Source organism: Melanerpes formicivorus, unplaced genomic scaffold, assembly GCF_026170545.1.
Source record: "Melanerpes formicivorus ecotype bairdi unplaced genomic scaffold, bMelFor1.0.p_v2 SCAF_3, whole genome shotgun sequence".
Lineage (NCBI taxonomy): Eukaryota > Metazoa > Chordata > Aves > Piciformes > Picidae > Melanerpes > Melanerpes formicivorus.
In genome coordinates, this window is record NW_027142355.1 from 40,423,399 (window position 1) to 40,449,172 (window position 25,774).

The 25,774-nt window shown below is 52.5% G+C and overlaps 1 protein-coding gene across 3 annotated transcripts in view; it reads left to right on the forward strand.

The window, feature by feature from the left end:
- Positions 1–25,774, forward strand: part of ARHGEF5 (Rho guanine nucleotide exchange factor 5) — a 53,397-nt gene that overhangs the window by 24,509 nt on the left and 3,114 nt on the right. For 2 of the 3 annotated variants that reach the window (XM_068170646.1, XM_068170632.1), the window contains exons 2-14: positions 3,848–7,376; positions 10,664–10,745; positions 11,598–11,662; positions 11,892–12,154; positions 13,494–13,654; positions 15,398–15,550; positions 17,931–18,060; positions 19,664–19,738; positions 21,372–21,461; positions 21,759–21,913; positions 23,809–23,970; positions 24,723–24,793; positions 25,120–25,224. In XM_068170646.1, the coding sequence (XP_068026747.1) occupies positions 3,863–7,376; positions 10,664–10,745; positions 11,598–11,662; positions 11,892–12,154; positions 13,494–13,654; positions 15,398–15,550; positions 17,931–18,060; positions 19,664–19,738; positions 21,372–21,461; positions 21,759–21,913; positions 23,809–23,970; positions 24,723–24,793; positions 25,120–25,224 (5,026 nt within the window). In that variant the 5' untranslated portion in view covers positions 3,848–3,862. The remainder of the gene's footprint in view (positions 1–3,847; positions 7,377–10,663; positions 10,746–11,597; positions 11,663–11,891; positions 12,155–13,493; positions 13,655–15,397; positions 15,551–17,930; positions 18,061–19,663; positions 19,739–21,371; positions 21,462–21,758; positions 21,914–23,808; positions 23,971–24,722; positions 24,794–25,119; positions 25,225–25,774) is intronic. The other variant, XM_068170640.1, reaches the window with a different exon arrangement.

Here is a 25,774-nt window from a genome sequence, read left to right on the forward strand (position 1 = left end):
CAGGGGACACCAGACCCACCATCTGGAACCTGGAGTCAGAGCCCAGAGCAGTGGTGGCAAACTCAGCGTCTGGTGGAGAGAGATGTGAGAGATCAGCCAAGCCCCTGGCACAAGGGGCACCTGGAGCTGATGGAGCTGGTCTGCAGGAAGGCCACAAGGATGGCCAGAGGGCTGCAGAACCCCCCTTGAGGGGACAGGCTGAGAGAGCTGGTGGAGAAGAGAAGGCTCTGAGGAGAACATAGAGCAGCCTGCTACTACTTGAAAGGGGCTACAAGAAAGCTGGGAAGGGACTTTTTGCAAGGGCTTGTAGTGGCAGGAGGAGAGGGAATGGATTGAGGCTTGAGGAGGGCAGATTGAGACTGGAGGGTAGGAAGACATTCTTTCCAGTGAGGGTGGTGAGACACTGGCACAGGTTGCCCTGGGAGGCCATAGATGACCCCTTCCTGTAGGTGTTCAAGGCCAGGCTGGGTGAGGCCTTGAGCAACCTGGGCTGGTGGGAGGTGTCCCTGCCCATGGCAGGGGGGTTCAACTAGATGATCTTTAAGGTCCTTCTCAACCTAAACCATTCTGTGAAGCCCAAGAGTGAGGTTCCTGGGGGTGTTGTGCAGCCTGCTGGAAGGCTGGCTGTGTTGCTGGGTAGGGCTCCTCTGTGCTTCTCTTCCTGGCCCTCCTACAACTGCTGTTTGAACTTCTGCTCTAGCTAGCCCAGCTCCTGGGGGTCTCCTGGGCCTGGTGGAGGGCCAAGCTGACCTGTAGTGGGACCATAACATGGCAGGGCTTCACAGGCAGTCTCTTCTGGTAGCTGCTGTGCTCTGGTGCATAGGCTGCCTCCACAGGTAGGCTGCCTGTGTGGCCAGTCCTGTTTCAATAGCTCCTCTCCCACCTCCATGGAATCCCTGTTGCAGAGCCATCTGCATCTTTCAGTGCAGTGCACCAGCCTCCAAGGAGCAGCTTGAGTGCTACCCTGACTGGATAGCTGAGTCTTCCCCCACCCTCTCTGCAGAAGGTTTGCCTGTCCCTTCTCCTGCCTCACTTCCCTAAGCTTCTCTCCTGCTCTCCCTGAGGTGTGCAAAACACCTGGCAGTAACATGAGACAGATCTCACTTGGCAGCTTCTGCTGTTGATCTGCTGTGTACCTCCCTCTGCCCTGTCTCCCAGGATCATCCTGGAGCTGCTCCAAATGCAGCTTCAAACTTGTCCTTTCACCTGTCCAAATCTCTTGCAACAGAGCCAGGGAAGTAGAAAATGGGTCTTGGAGCTCAGTAAGAGGAGTTCAGTGTTTTGGACATCTGGAACAACACCTTGGTGCCCCCAGCATAGCAGGGACCTGGTGCTGCTGGAGCTGGTCTAGAGGAGGCCATGAGGATGAGCAGAGGGCTGGAGAAGCTCTCCTGTGGGGACAGGCTCAGAGCTGGGGCTGTTCAGCCTGGAGAAGAGAAGGCTCCAGGGAGACTTCAGAGCAGCCATCCAGCACCTGAAGGGGCCTGTGAGAGAGCTGGGAAGGGACTTTTGCCAAGGGCTTGTGGTGATGGGATGAGAGGGAATGGATTGAAGCTTGAGAAGGGCAGATTGAGACTGGAGAGTAGGAAAAAACTCCTTCCAGTGAGAGTGGTGAGAAACTGGCACAGGTTGCCTAGGGAGGTCATGGATGTCCCCTCCCTGGAGGTGTCCAAGGACAGGTTGGATGAGGCCTCCAGCAACCTGATCTGGTGGGAGGTGTCCCTGGCTGGGGCAGGGGGCTGGGCTCTAGATGCTCTTCAGGGTCCCTTCCAACCTAAACCACTTTGTGCCTCTATGAGTTTGCAAGAGCTTTTCCCACCATGGTGTGGCCTTGAGTTTGCTGTTCAGACTGTCAGAAGCCCTCAGCTTGTGTCCCAGACCACTTGTGTCCCTGAACAGTCTCTGCTCCTGAGGAGCTTGGCTTTCAAAGCTGCCTGAGTGTGAGAAGCTGAACTTTTCAAGCCATGGAGCAGGGGAGGCTCAAGCAGCAGTAGGATGTGAAGGTTTGGAAGGGACATAGCTCTCAGAAACAGTGTTTGGGGAAAGGGTAACTGTTTGCAACTGTTTGATACTGCAGGGGATGTGTGTGTGTGAAGTCCAAACTGCTGAACAAATCCCAGGTTTGGCTTGGGTTTTACAACACAAAATCCAGCTCTGGAGCCCTCAGCATAGGAAGGACATGGAGCTGATGGAGCAGGGCCAGAGGGGGGCCATAAAGATATCAGTTCTGCCATGAGGACAGGCTGAGGGAGCTGGGGGTGTTCAGCCTGCAGAAGAGAAGGCTCTGGGGACACCTAACAGCAGCCTGCCAGTAGCTGAAGGAGCCTCCAAGAATTCTGCAGAGGGACTGTTTGCAAAGGCCTGCAGTGACAGGACAAGGGGCAATGGTTGGAAATGAGAGGGGAGCAGCTTTAGGTTGGATGTGAGGAACAAGTTCTTTAGCATGAGGCTGGTGGAACACTGCAACAGGTTGCCCAGGGAGGTGGTTGAGGCCCCATCTCTGGAGATCTTTGAGGTGAGGCTCACCAAGGCTCTGAGCAGCCTGCTCCAGTGGAGGATGTCCCTGCTGACTGCAGGGGGTTGGAGTGGATGAGCTTTGGAGGTCCCTTCCAGCCCAGAGCATTCTCTGGTACATTTTCTCTTTGTAGATACACATACACACACCAGAGGCCCTCCCAGCCTTTGTGATTTACAGCCTTCCCATACCCTGTGTCTTGTGCCTTGCCCTAGTTAAGGTATTTACCTTTTCCCATGCCTGTGTCTTGGTAACCATGAATCCCTGTCATCAGCTGCAGTGAGGTCCTGCTGCCTACATACAGAGGCACTTGGTGCCATGGGTTAGTTGATTAGCTGGTGTTGGCTGATAGATTGGGCTTGATGATCTTGGAGGTCTTTTCCAACCTGGATTATTCCTATTCCTGTTCCTATTCCTACCTGAAGGGAGGTTGTAGCCAGGGGGGTGGTTGGTCTCTTCTCCCAGACAACCAGCACCAGAACAAGAGGACACAGTCTCAAGCTGTGCCAGGGGAAGTTTAGGCTGGAGGTGAGGAGAAAGTTCTTCCCAGAGAGAGTTGTTAGCCATTGGAATGTGCTGCCCAGGGAGGTGGTGGAGTCCCCATCCCTGGAGGAGTTCAAGAGGGGATTGGATGTGGCACTTGGTGCCATGGTTTAGTCATGAGGTCTGTGGTGACAGGTTGGACCTGATGATCTTTGAGGTCTCTTCCAACCTTGGTGCCTCTGTGAAATGTGGGCAGTGTGCTGGATGTATGGAGAAGAATGGGAAGAAAGGTGCAAATCTTAACTCATTTGGGGGGGCAAATAAATCCTAGGGTGTTTTCTACACACTTCAAAAGATTTTAATCCATCATAGAATAGAATTAAGCAGGTTGGCAAAGACTTTGAGATCATCAAGTCCAACCTATCACCCAACACCATCTAATCAACTAAACCATGGCACCATGCACCCCATCCAGTCTCTTCCTAAACACCTCCAGGGATGGTGACTCCACCACCTCCCTGGGCAGCACATTCCCATGGCCAATCTCTCTTTCTGAGAAGAATTTCTAACATCCAGCCTAAACCTCCCTTGGTGCAGCTTGAGACTGTGTCCTCTTGTTCTGGTGCTGGTTGCCTGGCAGAAGAGACCAACCCCCACCTGGCTACAGCCTCTGTTCAGGTAGCTGTAGAGAGCAAGGTCTGCCCTGAGCCTCCTGCTCTCCAGGCTAAGCACCCTCAGCTCCCTCAGCCTCTCCCTGCATCAGGACCTGCTTTTAAAAGTGTGTCACCCCACTGAGACCCACTGTGTCACTCTGCTGTGTTGTTTTCTCTGTTCTGTGTTTTTCCTTAGCAAGATGTGTCACTGATGGAGTCTGAGGAAACCAGCGAGGGAGGCAGCACTGCCCCCGAAGCCAGCAGCACCACCGGGGCCGTTTGGGATCCCACAGCAGCCAGCAGAGAGCATCATGCCCCTCCCGCACCGGCCAGAGTGAGCACCAGCCCCTCCGACTCTGCAGAGAGGGCAGAGCTCAGCGCTCCTGAGCGCTGCCTCCCTGCTCCAGGGACAGCAGCAGAGATGCTGGGCAGATCCTGCAACCCTCTGCCAAAGGGGCCAGCAGGACTGGAGCAAGAGCAAGGTGATGCAGAGCCTCAGCAGGGACTCTCAGATTTGGAAGGAGAAATGCTGTCAGAGGAGGGTGTTCTGGATTGGTCTCTGACACTTAACCAGGTGGAGCTGGTTGACCTAGAAGGCAACCAGGACTCTTCTTCCCTCAGCACCAACCAGGATGGGCCAGCCTCAGGCAACAGCACCCTACAGGCTGTGGACCTCAGCACTGAGTTTCCCCAGTGCCAGGCAGAACTGACTTCTGATGGCTCAGACCCTAATGCCCAGCACCTGAAGTCACCTTTGGCTGAAGCCTTTTCCCCTCAGAGGGAGACACCTAAGTGCTTCCTGGTGTGTAAAACTGTTTCAGAGGGGCATTATAAAGCTGAACCCTTCCTGGATAAGGGCTCTGGGAGGGATTGTCTGCTGGAGGTTGATGCTGGTGCAGAGCAGAAGCAAAGCAGCCAAAAAGTGGCACCAGCAACTGCTGAGCAGCCTACCTCAGAGGAAGCAGTAGAGGACACTTCTGATGATGCTAAGGAAAGCCTAAGAGCACTTCAGGGTTTGGAAGAGAATGTGGTGCCTTCTTCTGCCTGTCACTTGTCTTCCACCTTACCAGATGACAGCCAAATAAGTACAGTACCAGCAGAAGGAAGTGTCTCAGGGGATGCAACAGGGAACAGCAGCATGGTCAAAGCCCAGGGAGAAGGAATGGTTCCTAAAGAAAACTCATCCACTTCCAAATGCTGCCTGCTGGAAGATGGTGACAGCAAACCAGAAGGCAGAGCTGCCTCTCCAGCACAGAGTGCCCTCCAGGGAGGGGCTGTTGCTGAGCAAGCTGAGGAAGTGAATGCTTCCCAGCATAAGGAACCAGCAGAGGATGAGGCAGTGTCTAACCTTCAGCAGGAAGAAGAGAAGAAAGAGCCCAGAGAGCAGAATCTGCCAGAGGAAGGAAAATCTTTGAAGCCCAAAGAGAGGAAAACCCAGGAGCAAAATGAGCAGGAGCAACTGCAGAGGGAAGAGCTCAGACTGCAGGAAGAGCTCCAACTGGAGCCTCCCTCAGCAGCTTTTGGGTCAGAGATCTCTTCAGTGGCCAGGGGTGATGTGGGCTCTTGTGGCCTGGAGAGTGCTTCAGTGGCTGAGCCAACAGGATCAGTGTTTCCTCCTGGGGAGCCTGGCTCTGGGGATCAGCCTCCTGCTGGGGATGTACTGCTGAAAGCTCCTACCACAGAAGCACCTTCTGGATGTCAGCCACCTGCTGACAGCCCTCTGTCCTCAGATAACCTGAAGCCAGGAGGTGAAGCTCCAGGGGTGGCCCCACACAAGTGCCACAGCTCTGACCAGGTGGAAGACCCAGAGGACTCAGGGCACTTTTCCAGTGGTGGTCAGGAGAGTGGAGAGGCTGACTGGGATGGCAGGACAAGAGTGGGCAAGGAGGGGGAGCATGGAAGTGGGCATGGAAGGGAGGGGCATGGAAAGGCTGTCCAGCAGTTTGACAGAGATGCACTGCTCCATGGAGCACAGAACCAAGAGGTTTCTGCTCCAGCACACCCTGCCTCTGCTCCCAAGGACTTGGAGCCACCTAATCCCATTGCAGGAAATTTGGGAGAGGCTGAGCTGCAGGAATTCCTTCCAGCTTTACCCTCAGAGCTCAGCTCTCTGGCTTCAGCATCTGGCCCATCACAAGGCTGTGCTGGTGGAACAGCCTCTGTCACCCCTGAGGACTGCCCTGTTGCCAACCTGAGTCTGCTAGACTCTGTAGAGAAGTCAGGCAACCAAGCAGCTTCTGTAGCAGTGCAGGAGCCAGCATCAGGAGGACCTCCTGCTCCAGGTATTGATCCAGAAGAGGCCAGCACTTCCCATGAACTCCTTACTTCTGAGGAAGGCTTTCATGAAGACCTTCCTGGCCCCTCTGTAACCGGCACAAGCTGCCTTACCCTAGAGGAGAGCCTTCCTGGGGCTATCATTGCAGGGCCTCTGGAACCACCCCAAACACCAGGCAGGACTTCCACTCCTGTAAACCACCTAGAGACAATTCAGCACAACCTCCCAGAAAGAAGTGCCACTGCCCAAGGCAAAGGAAGCACAGCAAACATGGATCAGGGAGCCCAAGGAATGCAGTCAGGCTGCAGTGTAAACCCCAAAGAGCCTGGCTCCAGGATCTCCAGCGTCCTGAGCACCCTAACTTGGCCCTCTGAAGAAGATCCAGTCCCTGCTGTGAACCACCAAGAACAACCTCTGTCCCCTCAGTCCCACTCAAGCCTACCTCTGGTGTCTGAGCCTGATGCCAACCAGCTTCCTCATCCTTCTTCCCACCTCCCAAGCCCCAGGCCAGCTCAGTCCCCTGCACTCAATGCAAATCACCTCGCTCAACCTCCAGCCCCCGAAAGTCACCAGCCACTGGCTGCTGTACCTTACTCTGGGCCACATCTCAGCTCTGGGGTGGGTGACAGTAAGTTACTAGCCCCTCACCCTACTCTAAGCCATGCTCCTCGGACTGCTGCCTCTGTGTCTGACTCTCACACTGTGGCCTCTGCCTCTGATGGGGAAGATGGAGCAGAGAGAGGTGACCTTGTTCCAGTAACGAGAGAGTGGGAGCTCGGTGACTCAGGTACCCAAGATACAGAGGCTTCTGATGACTCAGGGGTCGGTTTGTTGGCCAAAAGCTTTTCTGCTGGTGGGAATGAAGCACTGGCTGGCTGCTCTGACACCAGCCCTGACCCAGCAGACCAGCACATACAATGTGGCAGCTCCTCACCTGACCACCCCGCTTGGCCCTCGCTGGAAGGCCTGCTGACATCCACGGACTCCAAGAGCAGAGACGCTGCCCAGCCGCCTCCCATGCTAGCATTCACCAACCCAATCCACTTTCTCCAGCTCAGCCCTCCATCACCACCCACCACCAGGAAGACCTGCCAAGGGGAGGAGGACTCGGGGGAGCTACGGTGGGAGGACCAGGCAAGCATCTTTGGTGTGGACACAAAGAGCTTCCAAGTGCCGCCAGCAATCGCAGAGAAAACGCAAGATGAGAGAAGGGTCAAGCAAAAGCTGGAAGGAGGAGGAGAACATCACTGGGTAGCTCAGCCAAAGGAAGAAATGCCAAGACATTCACCTTTGGAAAAATCATCCAGTTGGCCAGACAAAAAAACCAGCAGGGCAGCTGCACAGGAGCCAGCAGCTCAGCAGGAGAGCACAATGAAACGCCGAGTGAAGAGCAAGGACTGGCACCGTCAGGGCTTGAAGAGGGCATCAGTACCACCAGACATCTTGCAGGGTGAGTCCTCTCCTCCATCTCCCTTCCCCCTCCCCAGCTTATTGCAGATACCAAAAAAATGTGGGATTATAGAATGATAGAATTGTCAGAGGGGGAAGGGGCTTCAAGGATCATCTGCTTCCAAGCCCCCTGCCATGGGCAGGGACACCTTACACTGGGGTTGAATTAAACAGGCAGGGTGGCAGAGGGGAAGGAGAGCTGAGAGGTCACCATTGCTCTTGCACCTTGCTGGTGGTACTCCTTACTCCAGCCCTGTTGCCTCCTTGCTGTCCTACCCCAAGCTCCCTGCTCCCAGCTGTCCCCTAGCTCCTCGCTGCTGCCCTGGAACCAATGCAGCATTCATGAGCAGGGCTGCAGGCTGGGGCTCAGTCCCCTCACTTCACACTGCAGCAGAGAACTTACCTCACCTCTTGACTTCCCATCCAGTTTCTCTTCGTGTCACTTGTCCATGTTCAGTGATCTGTCAGCCTTGTTCAGCAACCTGACCTATTTTGGCCTGCTTGCAGGGATGAGTTCCTTGGTGCAGCTGTGTGGTGAGCTTCTGCTCACCACCTTTGCTGCCATCACATGGCCGTTGCAGTTTGCTGCACTGGTGGCAGCCCTTTTCCAAGCAGCAAGGAAAACCAGGAGAAATGGTGGAATAGGACTGTGAGCAAACTGTTTGTGGGGCCAGGGCTGCTCCCTGCCCTAGGGAGACCACATCTGGAGTGCTGTGTCCAGTTCTGGGCTCCCCAGTTGAAGAGGGACAGGAATATACTAGAGAGAGTCCAAGGGAGGCTTTGAGGATGCTAAAGGGACTGATGAGGAAAGGCTGAGAGACCTAGGGCTGGAAAAAAGAAGGCTGAGAGAGGCTCTTGTTAATGTGTACAATCACCTGAAGGGTGGTTGTCAAGAAGAAGGGGCCTGGCTCCTTTCAGTGGTCATAGGATGAGGGGCACGGGCTGGAACCCAGGAGGTTCCACCTCAACATGAGGGAAAACTTCTTTGCTGTGACGGTGCAGGCTGCCCAGAGAGATTGCGGAGTCTCCTCTGGAGGCTTTCCAGACCCACCTGGACGTTGTATTCCTGTGTGACCTGCCCTAGGTGACCCTTCTTTGGCAGGGGGGTTCTATTTGCTGAGCTGCAGAGGTCCCTTCCAAGCAGCAGCACTCTGAACACTCAGGCACACCCCCTCAGCAGCCTGTCTCTGTTGCCACACGTTTTAGCTCCTTGTTTATTTGCTCCCTCCCTTTCTTTTGCAACTGCCACCTTTGGGGTTCCAATTTGACCTCCTGAAAGAGATGAGCTTCCTGAGAACGTGGGATTTGAGATGACAGATAAGAATGCAAATGTTGCCAAGCTCAAGGTCCCAACTTGCACAGAGGCCAAATCATTGATGTCACCAGATGGCAAACATGCATCTGCTGTCAGGAGGGGTGTCTGCTCTCTCTCCTAATCTCTGTCTGCTCTCTGTTGTGTTCTCTAGCTAATCACACATAGAATTCTGTGATTCTGTCTTACATGGTAGACTAGATGACCTTTGGAGGTCCCTTCCAACCCAGCCCATTCTGTGATTTTTAAGCCTACTTGCTTCTCCTCAGTTGATTTGCTAAGCTCCACAACGTGCCTGGTTTTTTGGCACAGAGGGGAAAAAAGGGAGTGTGGAAAAGATGTGCAATTTTGGCAGCACCTGAACAAAGGTTTCTTCATCTGTTTGACCTGGAAATCCTTGCTTCCAAATTGGAAAACATCTAAGACATCAGGACTGTCTTTCCCCTGACCTACACTTGCAGCTCAGTCTTTGGACTTCTTCAAATGCATTTTATATGGATGATGATTTATTTTACACAGTTAAATTAAAATCCCTCTAAAAAGCAAAGAAAAAGCCACACTTGCCCCATTTGACACAAACAGAAGATGACTCAAGCAGCACTTTGTGGGTGCTCCCATAGTAGATAATGAGAGCTGGAGTCTTGGGCTGGGGGCAGGAGTTGATCTGTGAGAGGGTAGGAGAGCTCTGCAGAGGGACCTCGACAGGCTGGACAGATGGGCAGAGGCCAAGGGCAGGAGACTGAACACATCCAAGTGCAGGGTGCTGCACGTTGGCCACAACAACCCCATGCAGTGCTACAGGCTGGGGTCAGAGTGGCTGGAGAGCAGCCAGGCAGAGAGGGACCTGAGGGTGCTGGTTGATGGTAGGCTGAACATGAGCCTGCAGTGTGCCCAGGGGGCCAAGAAGGCCAATGGCATCCTGGCCTGCATCAGGAACAGTGTGGCCAGCAGGAGCAGGGAGGTCATTCTGCCATGTGCTCAACAGTGGTCAGGCCACACCTTGAGTCCTGTGTCCAGTTCTGGGCCCCTCAGTTTAGGAAAGATGTTGAGCTGCTGGAAGGTGTCCAGAGAAGGGCAACAAAGCTGGGGAAGGGTTTGGAACACAGCCCTGTGAGGAGCTGGGGTTGCTTAGCCTGGAGAAGAGGAGGCTCAGAGGAGACCTTATTGCTGTCTACAACTACCTGAAGGGAGGTTGTAGCCAGGTGGGGGTTGGTCTCTTCTCCCAGGCAGCCAGCAGCAGAACAAGAGGACACAGTCTCAAGCTGTGCCAGGGGAGGTTTAGGCTAGATGTTAGGAGGAAGTTCTTCATAGAAACAGAGATTGGCCTTTGGAATGGGCTGCCCAGGGAGGTGGTGGAGTCACCATCACTGGAGGTGGAGCCTGGATGGGCACTTAGTGCCTTGGTTTAGTTGATTAGATGGTGTTGGGTGCTAGGTTGGACTTGATGATCTCGGAGGTCTTTTCCAACCTGGTTAATTCTATTCCATTCCATCCCATTCCATCCCTCCCAAGACTCTTCACAAGGGTGACCTTATTAGATGTTCAGCATCTCTGCAGCACAAGTCACTGAGAGATTTTTTGGGGATCAACATCCACAGGAGAAAGCCCTAAGACTTTCAGACATGACTTGAGGTCCGTGGATCCTCTAGGCCTGACCCAAGCTGCTGCTGGGAAAAGCAGCACCAAGCAAGTCCCACAGGCAGCATCTTCTCTTGGGCTGCTGGAGAGAGAAGCTCTTAGAGTTGCTGTCCTCCCTGCAAGTGGCAGCCTTTTTTCTTTGTAGGAAGAGCAAGTGTGTCCAAAATGTAAATAATACCAAGGATTATTGAAACTAGAACGTTTCTGACCCCAGAATAAAGGTCAGGAGGGCACCTCTACTCCAGCCCAGGGTGAGCTGTCTCTGGGTGTTATTGGGGTTGTAGCTTGACTCTACAAATGGACTTAATGGCCTTGCTTTCTGATTATCTTACATGCAGAAATTCCTTCCCTTCCCTCAGAAGAAGAAGCTCACAAGGCACACAGGGAGCCACCAGTCAGTTCAGAACCAGTTATATTGAGGTAAGTCTCCCAAAGGCCCCTTAGAATTTGTCCTCATTCCTGTGTAGCACAGCTAGCTGATGCTCTCCGTTGTTCCTGAGGGGCCACAGACAATGATGTGGAGTAGAAGACTGTAATAAACGATCCATGCCTCTCTTCACAGCAAGACTGCTCTCCAGGAGTGCAGTGATGTGGTTCTGCACATTGGTCACAACAACCCCATGCAGTGCTACAGGCTGGGGTCAGAGTGGCTGGAGAGCAGCCAGGCAGAGAGGGACCTGGGGGTGCTGGTCGATGGTAGGCTGAACATGAGCCTGCAGTGTGCCCAGGCAGCCAAGGAGGCCAATGGCATCCTGGCCTGCATCAGGAACAGTGTGGCCAGCAGGAGCAGGGAGGTCATTGTGCCCTGTGCTCAGCACTGGTCAGGCCACACCTTGAGTCCTGTGTCCAGTTCTGGGCCCCTCAGTTTAGGAAAGAGGTTGAGCTGCTGGAAGGTGTCCAGAGAAGGGCAAGAAAGCTGGGGAGGGGTCTGGGGCACAGCCCTGTGAGGAGAGGCTGAGGGAGCTGGGGTTGCTTAGCCTGGAGAAGAGGAGGCTCAGGGAAGACCTTATCCAACCTGATTGATTCTGTTCTATTCTGTTCTAAAGCCTCAGGCCCATGCTCCAGTCTGGGCCCTCCGGGGGAGGACCCCATTACAGCAGAAGCATTTCTGTCCCTTTCAGAGAGGGGGATTATGGTAAAGCATCTAGAGGTTGAGCTCGTTGAGAAAAGAGGTCCTTGTTGTGACAGATGTGTTGCCAAGGCTGGGACAGACCATCTCTGGTGCTGTGCTCTTCCTTCACTCCCGGTTTCTAAACCCTCACTCTCTGACAGAGAGAAGAAACCTGCAGACACGGTGGAGAACTTCAAACGCCGGCACTCCAAACTGATCAACTCCTGTGAGTACCTTCTGTTTGAAGTGCTGTAGTAGTGCTCCATCATCCCTCACCCTTGCAGTGAGCACAAAGGAGAGGGGGCTCCTGCCCAATGCTCACAAGGAGGGAAAGTTAGTGGTGGGCAGTGGAGGCAGGGAAGTGAGTCCCCAGTCTGAGACGGAGCTTTCCCCAGGCTGAAGCAGGGGTGAGTAGCTGCTCTAGAATGTACAACTGTCCATGCCTCTCTCCACAGCAAGACTGCTCTACCAGGAGTACAGTGATGTGGTTCTGAACAAGGCCATTCAAAGCCAGAAGAGAGTGGACTCTTTTGCAGAGGATCTGGAGTCGAGCTTCCCAAGCTCCCCAAGGCTGCGCAGGAAAGTGCTGTCCCCCCAGGACTCCTACTTACAGCGGCTGTCAGTCTCCTCTACGGCATCCCTCTGGCAGGACATCCCCATGATAAGGGGCAGCAGGATCCTACTCAATATGTCTCGTGATGAGCAGAAGCTGCAAGAGGTAATGGAGAGGTGTAACAGAGTAGACCATAGGATGGGAGGGCTTGGAAGGGACCTCTGGGGATCGTAGAATCGTTAAGGCTGGAAAGGACCTTTAAGATCATCAAGTCCAATCATAACCCAGCTACTATGGCCACTAAACCATCCCCTGTAGTACCACATCCACAGCTTCTTGAACACCTCCAGGGATGGCAGCTCCACCACCTCCCTGGGCAGCCTGTTCCAACTCCTCACCACTCTCTCACTAAAGAGGTTTTGCCTTGTGTCCAGTCTAAACCTCCCCTGGCGCAACTCAAACCCATTTCCTCTCCTCCTATCTCTGGTTACTTGGGAGAAGAGACCAACACCACCCTCACTCCAGCCTCCTTTCAGGGGGATCATCAAGTCCAACCCCCCTGCCAGAGCAGGATCACCTAGGGCAGGCTGCACAGGAAGACATCCAGGTGGGTTTTGAAAGTCTCCAGGGAAGGAGACTCCTCCACACCATCTCTGGGCAGCCTGTGCCAGCGATCCATCACCCTTACAGTGAGGTTTTCCCTGATGATGAGCTGTAGTCAGCAAGGAGTCCTGAGAAGGGTGGTTAAAATGGAGAGCAAAACTTCTGATGTGAGTAATGCAGGTGGTGGAATGCAGAGGTCACCTCTACCCCTGTAAGTCGTATGGGGTGTGTGGTAGCTGTGCTTCAGAAGCAGTTACAGTGCTGATGTTCAGAGTTGTGGAAAAATCATAGAAGGAATCCTACAATGGCTCAGGCTGGAAAGGACCTCAGAGTTCCTCTACTCCAACCTCCCCACCATGGGCAAGGGCACCTCTCAACTAGACTCAGCTGCTCGAGGCCTCATCCAGCCTGGCCTTGAGGACCCACAGGGAGGAGGCATCCCTAGCCTCCCTGGGCAGCCTATTCCAGAGTCTCTCCACCCTTGATCTGAGGAACTTCTTCCCAAGATCCAGTCTAAACCTGATGGATAAGTGATAGAATGAGGGGCAATGGTTTGAAATGAGAGAAGAGCAGACTGAGACTGGAGGTTAGGAACCAGTTCTGTAGTATGAGGGTGGTGGAACGCTGCAACAGGCTATCCAGGGAGGTAGTTGAGGCTCCATCCCTGGAGATATTCAAGGTGAGGTTCACCAAGGCTCTGAGCTACCTGCTCTAGTGGAGGGTGTCCCTGCTGACTGCAGGGAGGTTGGACTAGTTGACCTTTGTGGGCCCCTTCACCCCAAGCCATTCTGTGCTAATGCTCTGGGAGGTTTCCTTGCCTTGCCCCTCGCTGCTCTCAGTAAGCTTCCTCCCAGCCTTGTGCAGCGTGCCGATGCTCTTCTCCTTTCTTTCATCCCTCCAGGCCAAATTTGAGTTGATCATGTCTGAAGCTTCCTACCTGCGCAGCCTCAACGTGGCAGTGGATCACTTCCAGAGGTCAGCAGAGCTGCAGGCGATGCTCACCAACCAGGAGCGCCAGTGGCTCTTCTCTCGCCTTCACGACGTCCGCGACGTCAGCGCCAGGTGAGCTTTGGCCTTTTCTTTCCAGGGGCCACCCCCTTCCATGAAGGCCAGAGGACACAGCCCATCCTTTCCATCAAGAGCATCTCTCACTCCAGTTCTGCATGGTCACAGGCCATAGAACAGAATGGAATAGAATTAACCAGGTTGGAAAAGACCTTTGAGATCATCGAGTCCAACCTATCACCCAGCACCATCTGATCAACTAAACCATGGCACCAAGCACCCCATCCAGTCTCCTCCTAAACACCTCCAGGGATGGTGACTCCACCACCTCCCTGGGCAGCACATTCCAATGGGCAACCTCTCTTTCTGTGAAGAACTTCTTCTTAACCTCCAGCCTAAACCTCCCCTGGTGCAGCTTGAGACTGTGTCCTCTTGTTCTGCTGCTGGTTGCCTGGGAGAAGAGACCAACCCCCACTTGGCTACAATCTCCCTTCAGGTAGCTGTAGGCAGTAATAAGGTCTGCCCTGAGTCTCCTCTTCTCCAGGCTAAGCAACCCCAGCTCCCTCAGCCTCTCCTCACAGGACTGTGCTCCAAACCCCTCCCCAGCTTTGTTGCCCTTCTCTGGACACCTTCCAGCAAGTCAACATCTTTCCTAAGCTGAGGGGCCCAGAACTGGACACAGGACTCAAGGTGTGGCCTGACCAGTGCTGAGCACAGGGGCAGGCCTTCAAGGTGGATACAGGAATGTATCTACAGTGTAGATAAATGTATCCACCACTGTCCTTGAAAGGAATGTCCACCTATTATAGGTGCCAGGGCAATGCAAGTCTTGATGTTACCTTCCAGATATGGTGGCACAAAGCTCACTGCAGAAGATCAAAATGTTCCAAAGGCTTCTGTAGCCATCTGCTGTTGGGCTCTGCTATGACTAAACTTGACCAGCTTTGACCTCAACTGAAACCAAAGTCATTTCCTGGCAAATACAAGATGAAAGAAGCAGCTGCATGAGCCCTGACCAGAAAAAAAAAGGGGGGGGAGTGGAAAAAAAGGTAAATTACAGCCATCACTTGACAGAACCTAACATGAATCACTTGAGCACATGTCCATAAAGTGTAGGCATGACTCCACCTGCACAGAATCCTTTCTGTTGTAGGATTCTGTTCTGCTTTTCTCCTGTGAGGTTTGGCTATGTGAATTGCTAAGCCACCAAGGTTTGCTGCTACCTTTTGTGCTTTTTCTAGTGGGGTTGTTCTGGTGATGTCTCTGTTTTCAGTTGTCTCCTGACCATGCATTTAGAAGTATGAAGAAGTTCTTCATAGAAAGAGAGATTGGCCATTGGAATGTGCTGCCCAGGGAGGTGGTGGAGTCACCATCCCTGGAGGTGTTTAGGAAGAGACAGGACGGGGTGCTTGGTGCCATGGTTTAGTTGATTAGATGGTGTTGGGTGATAGGTTGGACTCAGTGGTCTCAAAGGTCTTTTCCAACATGGTTAATTCCATCCTATCCTATTCCATTCCATCCTATCCCATTCCATTCCATCCCATCCTATTCCATTCCATCCTATTCCTATTCCCTCCTATCCTATCCTGTTCCATTCTCTCCTCCCCTATCCTATCCTATCCTATCCCATCCTATCCCCTGAACCTCTTTTTGCCTCCCATTCTTCCTGGCTCTTCATTCCCACTGCTCAGGCACGATGCTCTCCCCTAGATTTTTCGAGGCCTGCAGCCATTCCTCCTTCACTCAGTGATGCTCCTATTTTCTTCTCCTTTTCTATGCCACTACAACCACGTGCTGCAGTTTCCTCTTTGACTTGGAGGAGAAGTTTGAGGAGGACATGTTCACCTTCCACGTGTGTGACGTGGCTCTGAAGCACGCCCCTGAGTTCCGCAGGGTCTACCTGCCCTACGTAACCAACCAGACCTACCAGGAGCAGACCTTCCAGCGCCTCCTGTAAGTCCTCCTACTTCTTGCACCCTTCTGCTCCTTTACTTCACAGACTCACAGACCTGTCATGGTTGGGAGGGGCCTCAAGGATCATGTAGTTCCAAGCCCACTGCCACGGGCAGGGACACCTCACACACAAGGACACCTGATGCTAGATCGTGTCGCCCAGAGCCACATCCAGCCTGGCCTTAAAAACCCCCAGGGAGGAGGCTTCCTCCACCTCCCTGGGCAACCTGTTCCCTTCTGATTACCTCTATAACCAAATCATGGGGAATGCTGCAGCTACAGGCTGGTGTTCTCACTGTACCCTCTAGAACAGCAGGCAGGGACCTTCTTCAGATTGGAAGTTAGGAACAAGTTCTTTACCGTGAGGGTGGGAGAGCATTGCAATAGGTTGCCCAGGGAGGCAGTTGAGGTCCCTTCCCTGGAGATGTTCAAGGAGGGCTCGAGGCAGTCTGATCTAGTTGAGGATGCCCCTGCTGACTGCAGAGGGGGTTGGACTAGATGAGCTTGGGAGGTCCCTTCCAACCCAGACCATTCTATGATTCTTCAATTTGGTGGCATTTGGGGACAGCAGGAGAGAGCTGTTGCAAGCTCCTCTCTCCCATAGGAAAGGGAAAGAATGTCTGACTCCATTACATGCTGTTCTCTCTGCCTTCTACTGGAGAGATTAAAAATTACTGTCCTGGATAATGGCCTTCAGACTGCAAAGTTGGAACTTAAAGTAAAGCTTTCAAGCTCAACCATTCTGTGATTCTATACTCAAGGAAACCATGGCTGCTGCCAGGCAGCTTGAACTGACCCTCCAGGAGTCTTTAAGATGCAAAAGCCTGGGGCCAGAGAACACCACGTGTCTCTCTATCTCTGAGTAGTGGAGTGGAACATCTCTTAGTCCTTCTCTTCTGTACCCAAGGGCACAATCAAGCATTAACCAGGCATATGCCCAGTCCTGAGGAAGGGTTCCTTGCCACTTCTGCACTGCTTCCCTTCATAGCAGCCCAAGTGCAGTGAAGGTGCAGTGATTCCAGAAGACACTGTTCCCACCAGGCTCCTCCTCAAGCACTGTCTCTGGGTGCTGCTGACTGGGTGAGCTCTGCTCTTGCAATTGATTCTTTTCAGAGGTGGCTCAGTTCCACACAGAAAGGCCCTCCAGGAGATTGTCTAGGACCCTATCTCTGGAGATATTCAACATGAGGCTCAACAGGGCTCTGGGCAGCCTGATCTAGTTGAGGATGCCCCTGCTGACTGCAGAGGGGGTTGGATTGGAAGACCTTTGGAGGTCCCTTCCAACCAGAACATTTTATGATTCTGTGAGAATGTCTGCTGGGCCTACAACCTTCTTCCCCACAGAATCATCACAGAATCATAGAATGGCTCAGGCTGGAATGGACCTTAGAGATCATCTACTCCAACCATGGCTGTGGGCAGGGACACCTCTCAATTAGACTTGGCTGCTCAAGGCCTCATCCAACCTGGCCTTCAACACCCACAGGGAGGAGGGAGCCACAACCTTCCTGGGCAGCCTATTTCAGAGTCCTATTACCTTTGTAATGAAGAGCTTCCTAAGATCCAGTCTAACCCTGCCCTCCCTCACCTTCAGTCCATTAGCCCATGTCCTATCTCTAGACACCTGATGGAAAATCCCTCTGCAGCCTTCCTGTAGGATCCCTTCAGGGATTGGAAGGCAGCTCTAAAGTCTCCCCGGAGTCTTCTCTTCTCCAGGCTGAACACCACCAGCTCCATCAGCCTGTCCTCACAGCAGAGGTGCTCCAGCTCTTGGATCATCTTTGTGACTCTGGTCTGAACTGGCTCCAACAGCTGTGTCCTTCTTATGCTGGGGACACCAGAACTGGAAGCAGTATTCCAGGACCTCTTCAAGCACAGGAGCCTGGCTGTTCTAGTGGCAGCTACCACTCCCACACCATTAGCTTTTCATCTGCTACTGCCCAACATGGAAAACTGGATAGCAGTGTCCAGGGGCTAAGAGAGATGTTAAGTGGGAAGACAGCTCTCCTGAGGAGTAACAAGAGAGGGAATGTAGCTGTTTCCAGCCCCTGGAGCTGGACCGTTCAATGTAAGGGAAGAATCCAAACCACCACTGTGTGTCAAAGGTGCCCTGCTGGCAGAGGGGGATCAACATGTAGCTTTTATTCCAGAGGGCTCTGGCTGAAGGAGAAGATATCTACTCATGGCTGGGCTGCTGCCCTATGGCTGTTGGAAACCAGTTTCCCCATACCTCCTTGCCCCAGGGCCAAAACCTGGCTGTTGGGAGTGCTCCAACAGTCAACTGAAATCTGACACTAGGAAGATTGGTTTGTTGTTTTGTTCCCCCCACCCCCAGTTTGTTCTGATTCTTAGATGTCTTCTTTCTTTCTCCCTTGCACAGAAATGGAAATGCAGGGTTCCAGCAAGTCCTGGAGAGACTGGAAAGTGATCCAGTGTGCCAGCGTCTCTCACTGAAATCCTTCCTCATCCTCCCTTTCCAGCGCATCACCCGGCTCAAGCTCCTCCTGCAGGTAACTGCTGACCCTCTGCCCTCCTGCAGCTTCTCCCAAGCTGACCCTTCTCCAAACACTGGAGACAAGGACTGCACACAGTCCTTTGTTCTGCATCTGTGGCAAATTTGGCAAGAGTCAGCGAATGGTTTAGGTTGTAAGAGACCTCAAAGGTCATCTAGTTCCAGCCCCCTGCCGTGTCCCCCCCTGCTAGTTCCAAGGCTTCATTCAGCCTGGCCTTGAACTTCTCCAGGGAGGGGGCATCCACAACCTCCCTGGGCAACCTGTTTGAGTGTCTCACCACCCTCACTGTCAAGATTTGTTTTCCTACTCTCCATGCCCTCCTCAAGCTTCAATCCATTCCTTCTCATCCTATCACTACAAGCCCTTGTCAACAGTCCCTTCCCAGCGTTCTTGCAGGCTCCCTTCAGTTACTGGAAGGCTGCTCTAAGGTTTCCCTGGAGTCTTCTCTTCTCAAGGCTGAACAGCCCCATCTCCCTCAGCCTGTCCCCACAGGGGAGGTTCTCCAGACCTCTGATTATCTTTGTGGCCTCCTCTGGATCCACTCCAGCAGCTCCCTGTCCCTCCTATGCTGGGGGCACCAGAACTGGAGGCAGTGCTGCAGGCAGGGTCTCAGCAGAGCAGAGGGGCAGAATCCCCTCCCTGTCCTGCTGCTCTCCCTGCTTTGGAATGCTTCTGTTGCCCACATTGTGAACCTGCCTTTGCAATCCCAAACCCCTTTATCACTGTGCAGATGCCTGCTTTGCATTAGAGCAGCACTAAGAGCTGCCTGTGCCAGCCCCTGTGAGGCCATGCAGTTTGTTTACCATTTAGGACTTTGTTTCAACACTAATTTATCTGTACTCCAATAAATAATTTACAGAGTCTTCTCAGAAGGTTTATGTTTCAGTCCACTTTTAGGCTTCCTGCTAAGAAAACAAAGCAAGGCCTTGGTGGCTGCCCTGTGATAGGCAGCCTGCCTCTATTTTGCCCCTGCAACATTGTCTTACAGATGCCTCCCAGTCTGGGAACTACTAAGTGGATGTTATGAGCTACCACTGGATGTTGGCAACAAGTTGTTTAGCATGAGGGTGGTGGAACACTGGAACAGGTTGCCCAGGGAGGTGATTGAGGCCTCATCCCTGGAGATACTCAAGGGCAGGCTTGACAGGGCTTGGGGCAACCTGTTCTAGCTGAGGGTGTCTCTGGTGACTGCAGGGGGTTGGACTGGGTCACCTTAGGAGCTCCCTTACAACCCAAACCACTCCATGAAGTCCCTCATGAATTAACTTGGAGTTCTTTTTGTGAAGTTCTTCTTTTTGGTTGTTGGAGCCCTTTTTTATTCTCTGACTAGAGAAAAGAACTATCAGGGAAGGAATAATCCTGTGTGCAAGGCTGTGCCTCCTATGCCATGACAGTTAACATGATTTAGAATGCCAGGGGTGTCCTGTTCAGTGCACCTCATCAGTAGCATCCTGCACCTCAAATACCTGGCCTTGCCTCCACACCTCATCAGCTACCACTGCTTCGCTTTCCTTCCCTGTTTCTCTTACTCCTCTCAGCTACAGGTGCCCAGCTTCCCCTGTTTCATTTGTGATAAACATCTTTTGTTTGTTCCATGCAGAATATCCTGAAGAGAACTAGGCCTGGCTCTGAGGAGGAAGTGCAAGCAACACAGGCCTATGATGCCCTGGAAAAGGTGAGGCTCTCAACCTGCTCTGCAGCCCTGCAGGAAGGGATCAGGGGGTTTTGGTTAACAGTACCCTCGGTGTGAATCAACAGACAATGTGCCCTGGCAGCCAAAAGGGCCAACTGGATCCTGGGGTGCTCCACTACACTCAGCACTGGGGTGGCTTCACCTGGAGTGCAATGTTTGGATGCAGAAAGTACTAGAAGGTGTCCAAAGGAAGGCAACAAAGGTGGTGAAAGTACTAAAGGGCAGGACTTGGGAGGAGTGGCTGAGGGTGTTAGGTTTGTTGAGCTCAGAGGAGACTGAGGGGTGACCTCATTGCTGTGTACAGCTCTTTTATGAGGGGGAGCAGAGAAGGACATCAAGACACTTCAAGGTGTCCAGAGAAGGGCAACAAGGCTGGGGAGAGGCCTTGAGCACAGCCCTGTGAGGAGAGGCTGAGGGAGCTGGGGTTCTTTAGCCTGGAGAAGAGGAGGCTCAGGGGTGACCTCATTGCCCTCTACAACTACCTGTAAGGTGGTTGTAGCCAGGAAGGGGTTGGCCTCTCCTCCCAGACAACCAGCACCAGAACAAGAGGACACAGACTCAAGCTGTGCCGGGGAGGCTTAGACTCGAGGTGAGGAGAAAGTTCTTCACTGAGAGAGTGATCATTGGAATGTGCTGCCCAGGGAGGTGGTGGAGTCCCCATCCCTGGAGGTGTTCAAGAGGGGATTGGATGTGGCACTTGGTGCCATGGTCTAGTCATGAGGTCTGTGGTGACAGGTTGGACTCCATGATCCTCGAGGTCTCTTCCAACCTTAGTGATACTGTGATACCTCTTCTCTCTGGACACAAGGGAACAGCCTAAAGCTCTGTCAGGGGAAGTTTGGATTGGATACTAGGAAAGAGTTCTCTCCGGCATCCCATAGGTAAAACAGCACTTGTCACACAGACTTCCTTAAGGAAGAAGAATGGTATGGAGAAGTTTAGTCTGCTCCCCTGGGAGCATGCTTGGTTTGCAGGAGGGTGCCTAAGGAGTTGTCACACACACTGACTCTTGAGGGGCTCCGTGGCCATTTCAGGCTGTGCCTTTAAGGAAGGGACAGTTGTGGAACACTCTGGCTGAACGTTCTGGTGAAGACAATGAAAACAAAGATAGGTCTAAAAGAATTTCATTGGTAGACTGGTAGAATGCAGCTTCAAGTTTTGGTTCAGTTTGAGTCTCCCTCAGTTCCAGTCTGTTCTGCCTCTTCAGCCTCTCTGCTTCTGAGCAACAGCAGTGGGACCTGTTAACCTTGAGATAAGAAACGTAATCCTTGCATGAGCTTGGAGCCTAACCAGAATTTCTTCTTTAATAATGACCTTTTCTCTCCCTTTTGGGAAAAAAAGGAGGTAGGGGCAGAGAGGGGGCATGGGGGTTTTGTTCTGTATTACTTGCTTTGCTGTGTATCTCTGTATATATTGTAAATACTGTACATATTGTGTATCTATTCACTGCATCTCATCCTGCTTGTAAACATAGCTCATATCCTTTGCTCCTCCAACTGAGTCAGCCGTGGTTTCTTTCTCTGTGGGGGAGGGAGAACTGAACCTTCTCTCACCACCACAGGCCCCTGGGAGTAACACTGATCCCACCTCACTGATCCTTTCTTTTCCTCTGCAGCTCATCAAGGATTGCAATGAAAACGTCCAGCGCATGAAGAGCACTGAGGAGCTGATCTACCTCAGCCAGAAGATAGAATTTGAGTGCAAGGTGAGCTTGTACATCCTCTGGGCCTTGCTCTGCCCTGATGCCTTTTGTGCCTTTCCTCCAAGTCACTTGTGCTGACCTTTTGTTCTCCTCTCCATTAGACACAGAGCTCTTGAAGCAGAGCATCATGCATGGGTCAGCTCTTGGTCGGTGCTTCCTTTCCCCAATCACTTGTGACACCCACCAGCTGGAGGTGCCTGCTGGAGGGATGGAAGCACCTTGCCTCCAGAGAACGGCAAATCTGCAGATCCCAAGCTCCTGCCTACTGCTCCCCTTGACCTGAGTCTTTCTGTCTTGCAGATCTTTCCACTCATCTCACAGTCGAGACGACTTGTGAAGTGTGGTGAGTTGACAGCCCTGGACTTCAACACCCTGAGTCCCAAGTGGAAAGTCACCACCCGCCCCATCTACCTGCACCTTTTCAACGACTGCCTGCTCCTGTCTCGGCCCAAGGAGTGAGTGCCTCAACACAATTCTTGCTGCCCCTTCTCAAATACCTGTCTCTTTCTGGGTCTGTGCTTTGCTGAAAGAATCCTTTCCCTCTGCATTTGCCAAGTCGCTCTCCTAACCCTCCGTGATGTGAGTATCCTGCGATAGTCCCAACTGTGATCATGTAACAAGTTATCTTCTGGTGCAACACTTACTCTTCTGCTTTTCCAGCTCTCTGATGTGAAACACCTGAATAATAACCATTTCTTCTTCTCCTCTTACTTGGTAAATAACAGCTGCCTTCCACTGCCTGAAGGGATCCCACAGGAAGGCTGCAGAGGGACTTTTTGTCGGGGTGTCTAGCAGTAGGGAAAGGGGGAACGGTTTGAAGCTGTGGGAGAGCAGGGTTAGACTGGAGCTTAGGAAGAAGCTCTTCAGTATGAGGGTGGTGAGACCCTCAACTACCTCCCTGGATAGCCTGTTGCAGTGTTCCACCACCCTCATACTAAAGAACTGGTTTCTAACCTCCAGTCTCAATCTGCTCTTCTCTCATTTCAAACTATTGCCCCTCATTCTATCACTTATCCATCAGGTTTGGACTGGATCTTAGGAAGAAGTTCCCCAGTACAAGGGTGGAGAGGCTCTGGAATAGGCTGCCCAGGGAGGCTATGGATGCCTCCTCCCTGTGGGTGTTCAAGGCCAGGTTGGATGAGGCCTTGAGAAGCTGAGTCTAGCTGAGAGGTGTCCCTCCTCTTGAGTGGGAGGTTGGAGTAGATGACCTCTGAGGTCCCATTCAACCTGAGCCATTCTATGACAGTTGAGCCCTCAGTCCTTGGAAAAACCATGTTTAGCAGTTATACCTTCCTCCCAGCAGATGCAAACCTGTGTCTATGGCAACAACAACAAAACCAACCCAGAATCAAACAACCCCAAAACCTTAAGAATGGAAAGAAACCAAGCAGTGAGCTTAGGTTGGAGTAGATGGTCTCTGAGGTCCCCTTCCAACCTGAGCCATTCTAGCATTAGTGAAGGTGCAAATCACCCTTTGGCAAAAAACTAAGGGAGCTGCTGCTTGGTTGTGTTGGGGTTGTGGGGTGGTGGGTTTGATTTTAAGCAGTAAGCTACCAAATAGAGTTCTGGCAGAGCTGTTTTACCCTTTTCATTGAGTCCCCTCTCTCTGGCCTTGTGAGCCTTCCAGCAAGAACAACCCTTAAAGTGCCTGAAGCAGAGGCAAGTCACATCCTGGGCTGCATCAAAATTGTGTTGTCAGCAGATCCAGAGAGGTGATTCTGCCACTTTGCTCTGGTGACACTTCACCTGGAGTACTGTGTGCAGGTCTGGAGCCCCAAATACGGGAAGGGCCATGAACATGATCAGGGGGCTGGAGCAGCTCTGCCACGAGGACAGGCTGAGGGAGCTGGGGGTGTTCAGCCTGGAGAAGAGAAGGCTCTGGGGAGACCTAAGAGCAGCCTTCCAGTACCTGAAAGAGGATACAAGAAAGATGGGGAGGGACTGTTTGCAAAGGCCTGCAGTGACAGGGTGAGGGACAGTGGTTTGAAATGAGAGAAGAGCAGACTGGATGTTGGGAACAGGTTCTTTACTATGAAGGTGGTGAACACTGGAGCAGGTTGCCCAGGGAGGTATTTGGGGCCACATCTGTGGAGATATTCAAAGTGGAGATACTATAAAAGGCTGGACTGGGCTCTGGGCAACCTGATCTCAGTTGAGGATGTCCCTGCTGACTGCAGAGGGGTTGGGCTAAGTGACCTTTGGAGGTCCCTTCCAACCCAGACCATTCTACGAAGACTCAGCAGGAGCTTTCTTGTTCTCCTGACACCAGGGAACAACACAACCTCACTTTCCTGCAACCTTCACCACCTTAAAACTCCCACCTTTGTTTTGTTGCTGCTCTTTCCTGCAGGGGTGGTCGATTTGTCGTGTTTGATCACGCTGCTTTCTCGGACGTGCGCGGGGAGAAGTGTGAGATGAAGCTGCACGGGACCAACAAGAACGTCTTCCGCCTCTTCCTGCTCCAGAACTACCAGGGCAAGAGGGTGGAGTTCCTGTTTCGTACAGACACACAGTAAGGCCTCAAGCTGACCCTGACTCTCTGCCATTGCCATAGCCAGACACTGCCTGGAAACTTGATGGTAGTCCCCTCAGCTACCAAAATGTTTAAGTATCAAATGCAGCTGCTGAGCAGAGGACTTGAAAAGCATCCTCTTGTCATAACGAGCTCCTAATGAGCCACCTGGCTCCCCTCGCATCATAGTTACTCATCTTATGGCATAAGGTGAAGCCCTGGAATGGGTTGTCCAGGGAGGTGGTCGAGGCCCCGTCCCTGGAGGTGTTTAAGACCAGGCTGGACGAGACTCTGGCCAGCCTGATCTAGTGTGGGGTGTCCTTGCCCATGGCAGGGGGGTTGGAACTAGATGATCCTTGTGGTCCCTTCCAACCCTGAATGAAACTATGATAACATCAACCTTGCTCCACTTCCATTTTCTCTCCTTCCCCCAAGTATGGCCTTGTTAGGAACAAGTTCTTTAGCATGAGGGTGGTGGAACACTGCAGCAGGTTGCCCAGGGAGGTAGTTGAGGCTCCATCCCTGCAGATATTCAAGGTCTAGCTGAACAAGGCTCTGAGCAGCCTGATGTAGTGGAGGATGCCCCTGCTGACTGCAGGAGGATTTGACTAGATGGCCTTTGGAAGTCCCTTCCAACCCAAACCATTCTATGATTCTCCCTAATCCCTCCCATGAGCAAACCTATGCACCCCTCCTCCCCATCCCCATCATCAGACATTGAATCCTGACATATACCTTGTGATGTTTTCCAGCAGTGAGAAGCTGAGGTGGATCTCCGCTTTGGCTCCTCCGCGAGGAGAGCTGGACCTCCTGGAATGTCCTGGTGAGACTGCTCTGCTACAACAGCTGTAGGAGTGGGCTGGCTCAGAGGAGTTGGGGTCAGGGTGAGGTGAAACATTCCAGAATGATTCCAAGGGAGAATATTTGCCTTTTTAATTGTAGCTAGAGGAGATACTCCTGGGCTTTCCCTCAGTGCCAGGCACTTCACCTGTTCTTACTCCTCAGGTAGAAGACTTGTAGTATCCCTTCCGGGTCTCTTCAGTAGAGACCCTTCCAGGTCTCTACTCTTTAGTGATCTCTGGGGCTGATGCACACAGTGTTACCACTGTTTTCTTCTGGTCAACCATTCTGATCTTTCTTCCTGTTTAGATGCACCACAAGTTCAGTGCATAAAGTCCTACAAGGCTCGGGAAAACGATGAGCTGGCTTTGGAGAAAGCAGATATCATCATGGTGATGCAGTACAGCAATGATGGTAAGCAGAAGCAACCAGTGGCTTTCTTCACTTGTGGCCAGGAAGTTGCTCTAGCAGTGTAAAGCTTCAACAACAACAATCAGAAGCCTCTGGTAGTTGGAATGAAAGGCTGAAGAGGGGTCCTAGTGGATGGAAGGATGACCATGAGCCAGGAATGTGCTCTTGTGACCAAGAAGGCCAATGCTAATCTGGGGTGGATTAGAAGGGCTATGGTTAATATCTCAAGAGAAGCTCTCCTCCCCCTCTACTCTGCCCTGATGAGGCTGAATCTGGAATACTGTGTCCAGTTCTGGGCCCCTCAGTTCGAGAGGGACCTCAGGGAACTCCTTGAAAGAGTCCAGCACAGAGCCACAAAAAGTATGAAGGGAGTGGAACATCTTCCTTACAAGGAGAGACTGAGGGAGCTTAGGGCTCTTTAGCTTGGAGAGGAGGAGACTCAGGGGTGACTTCATTCATGTTAATAAAGATATGAAGGGTGAGTGCCAAGAGGATGGAGCCAGGCTCTGCTGGGTGATGCCCAGTGACAGGACAAGGGGCAGTGGGTGGAAGC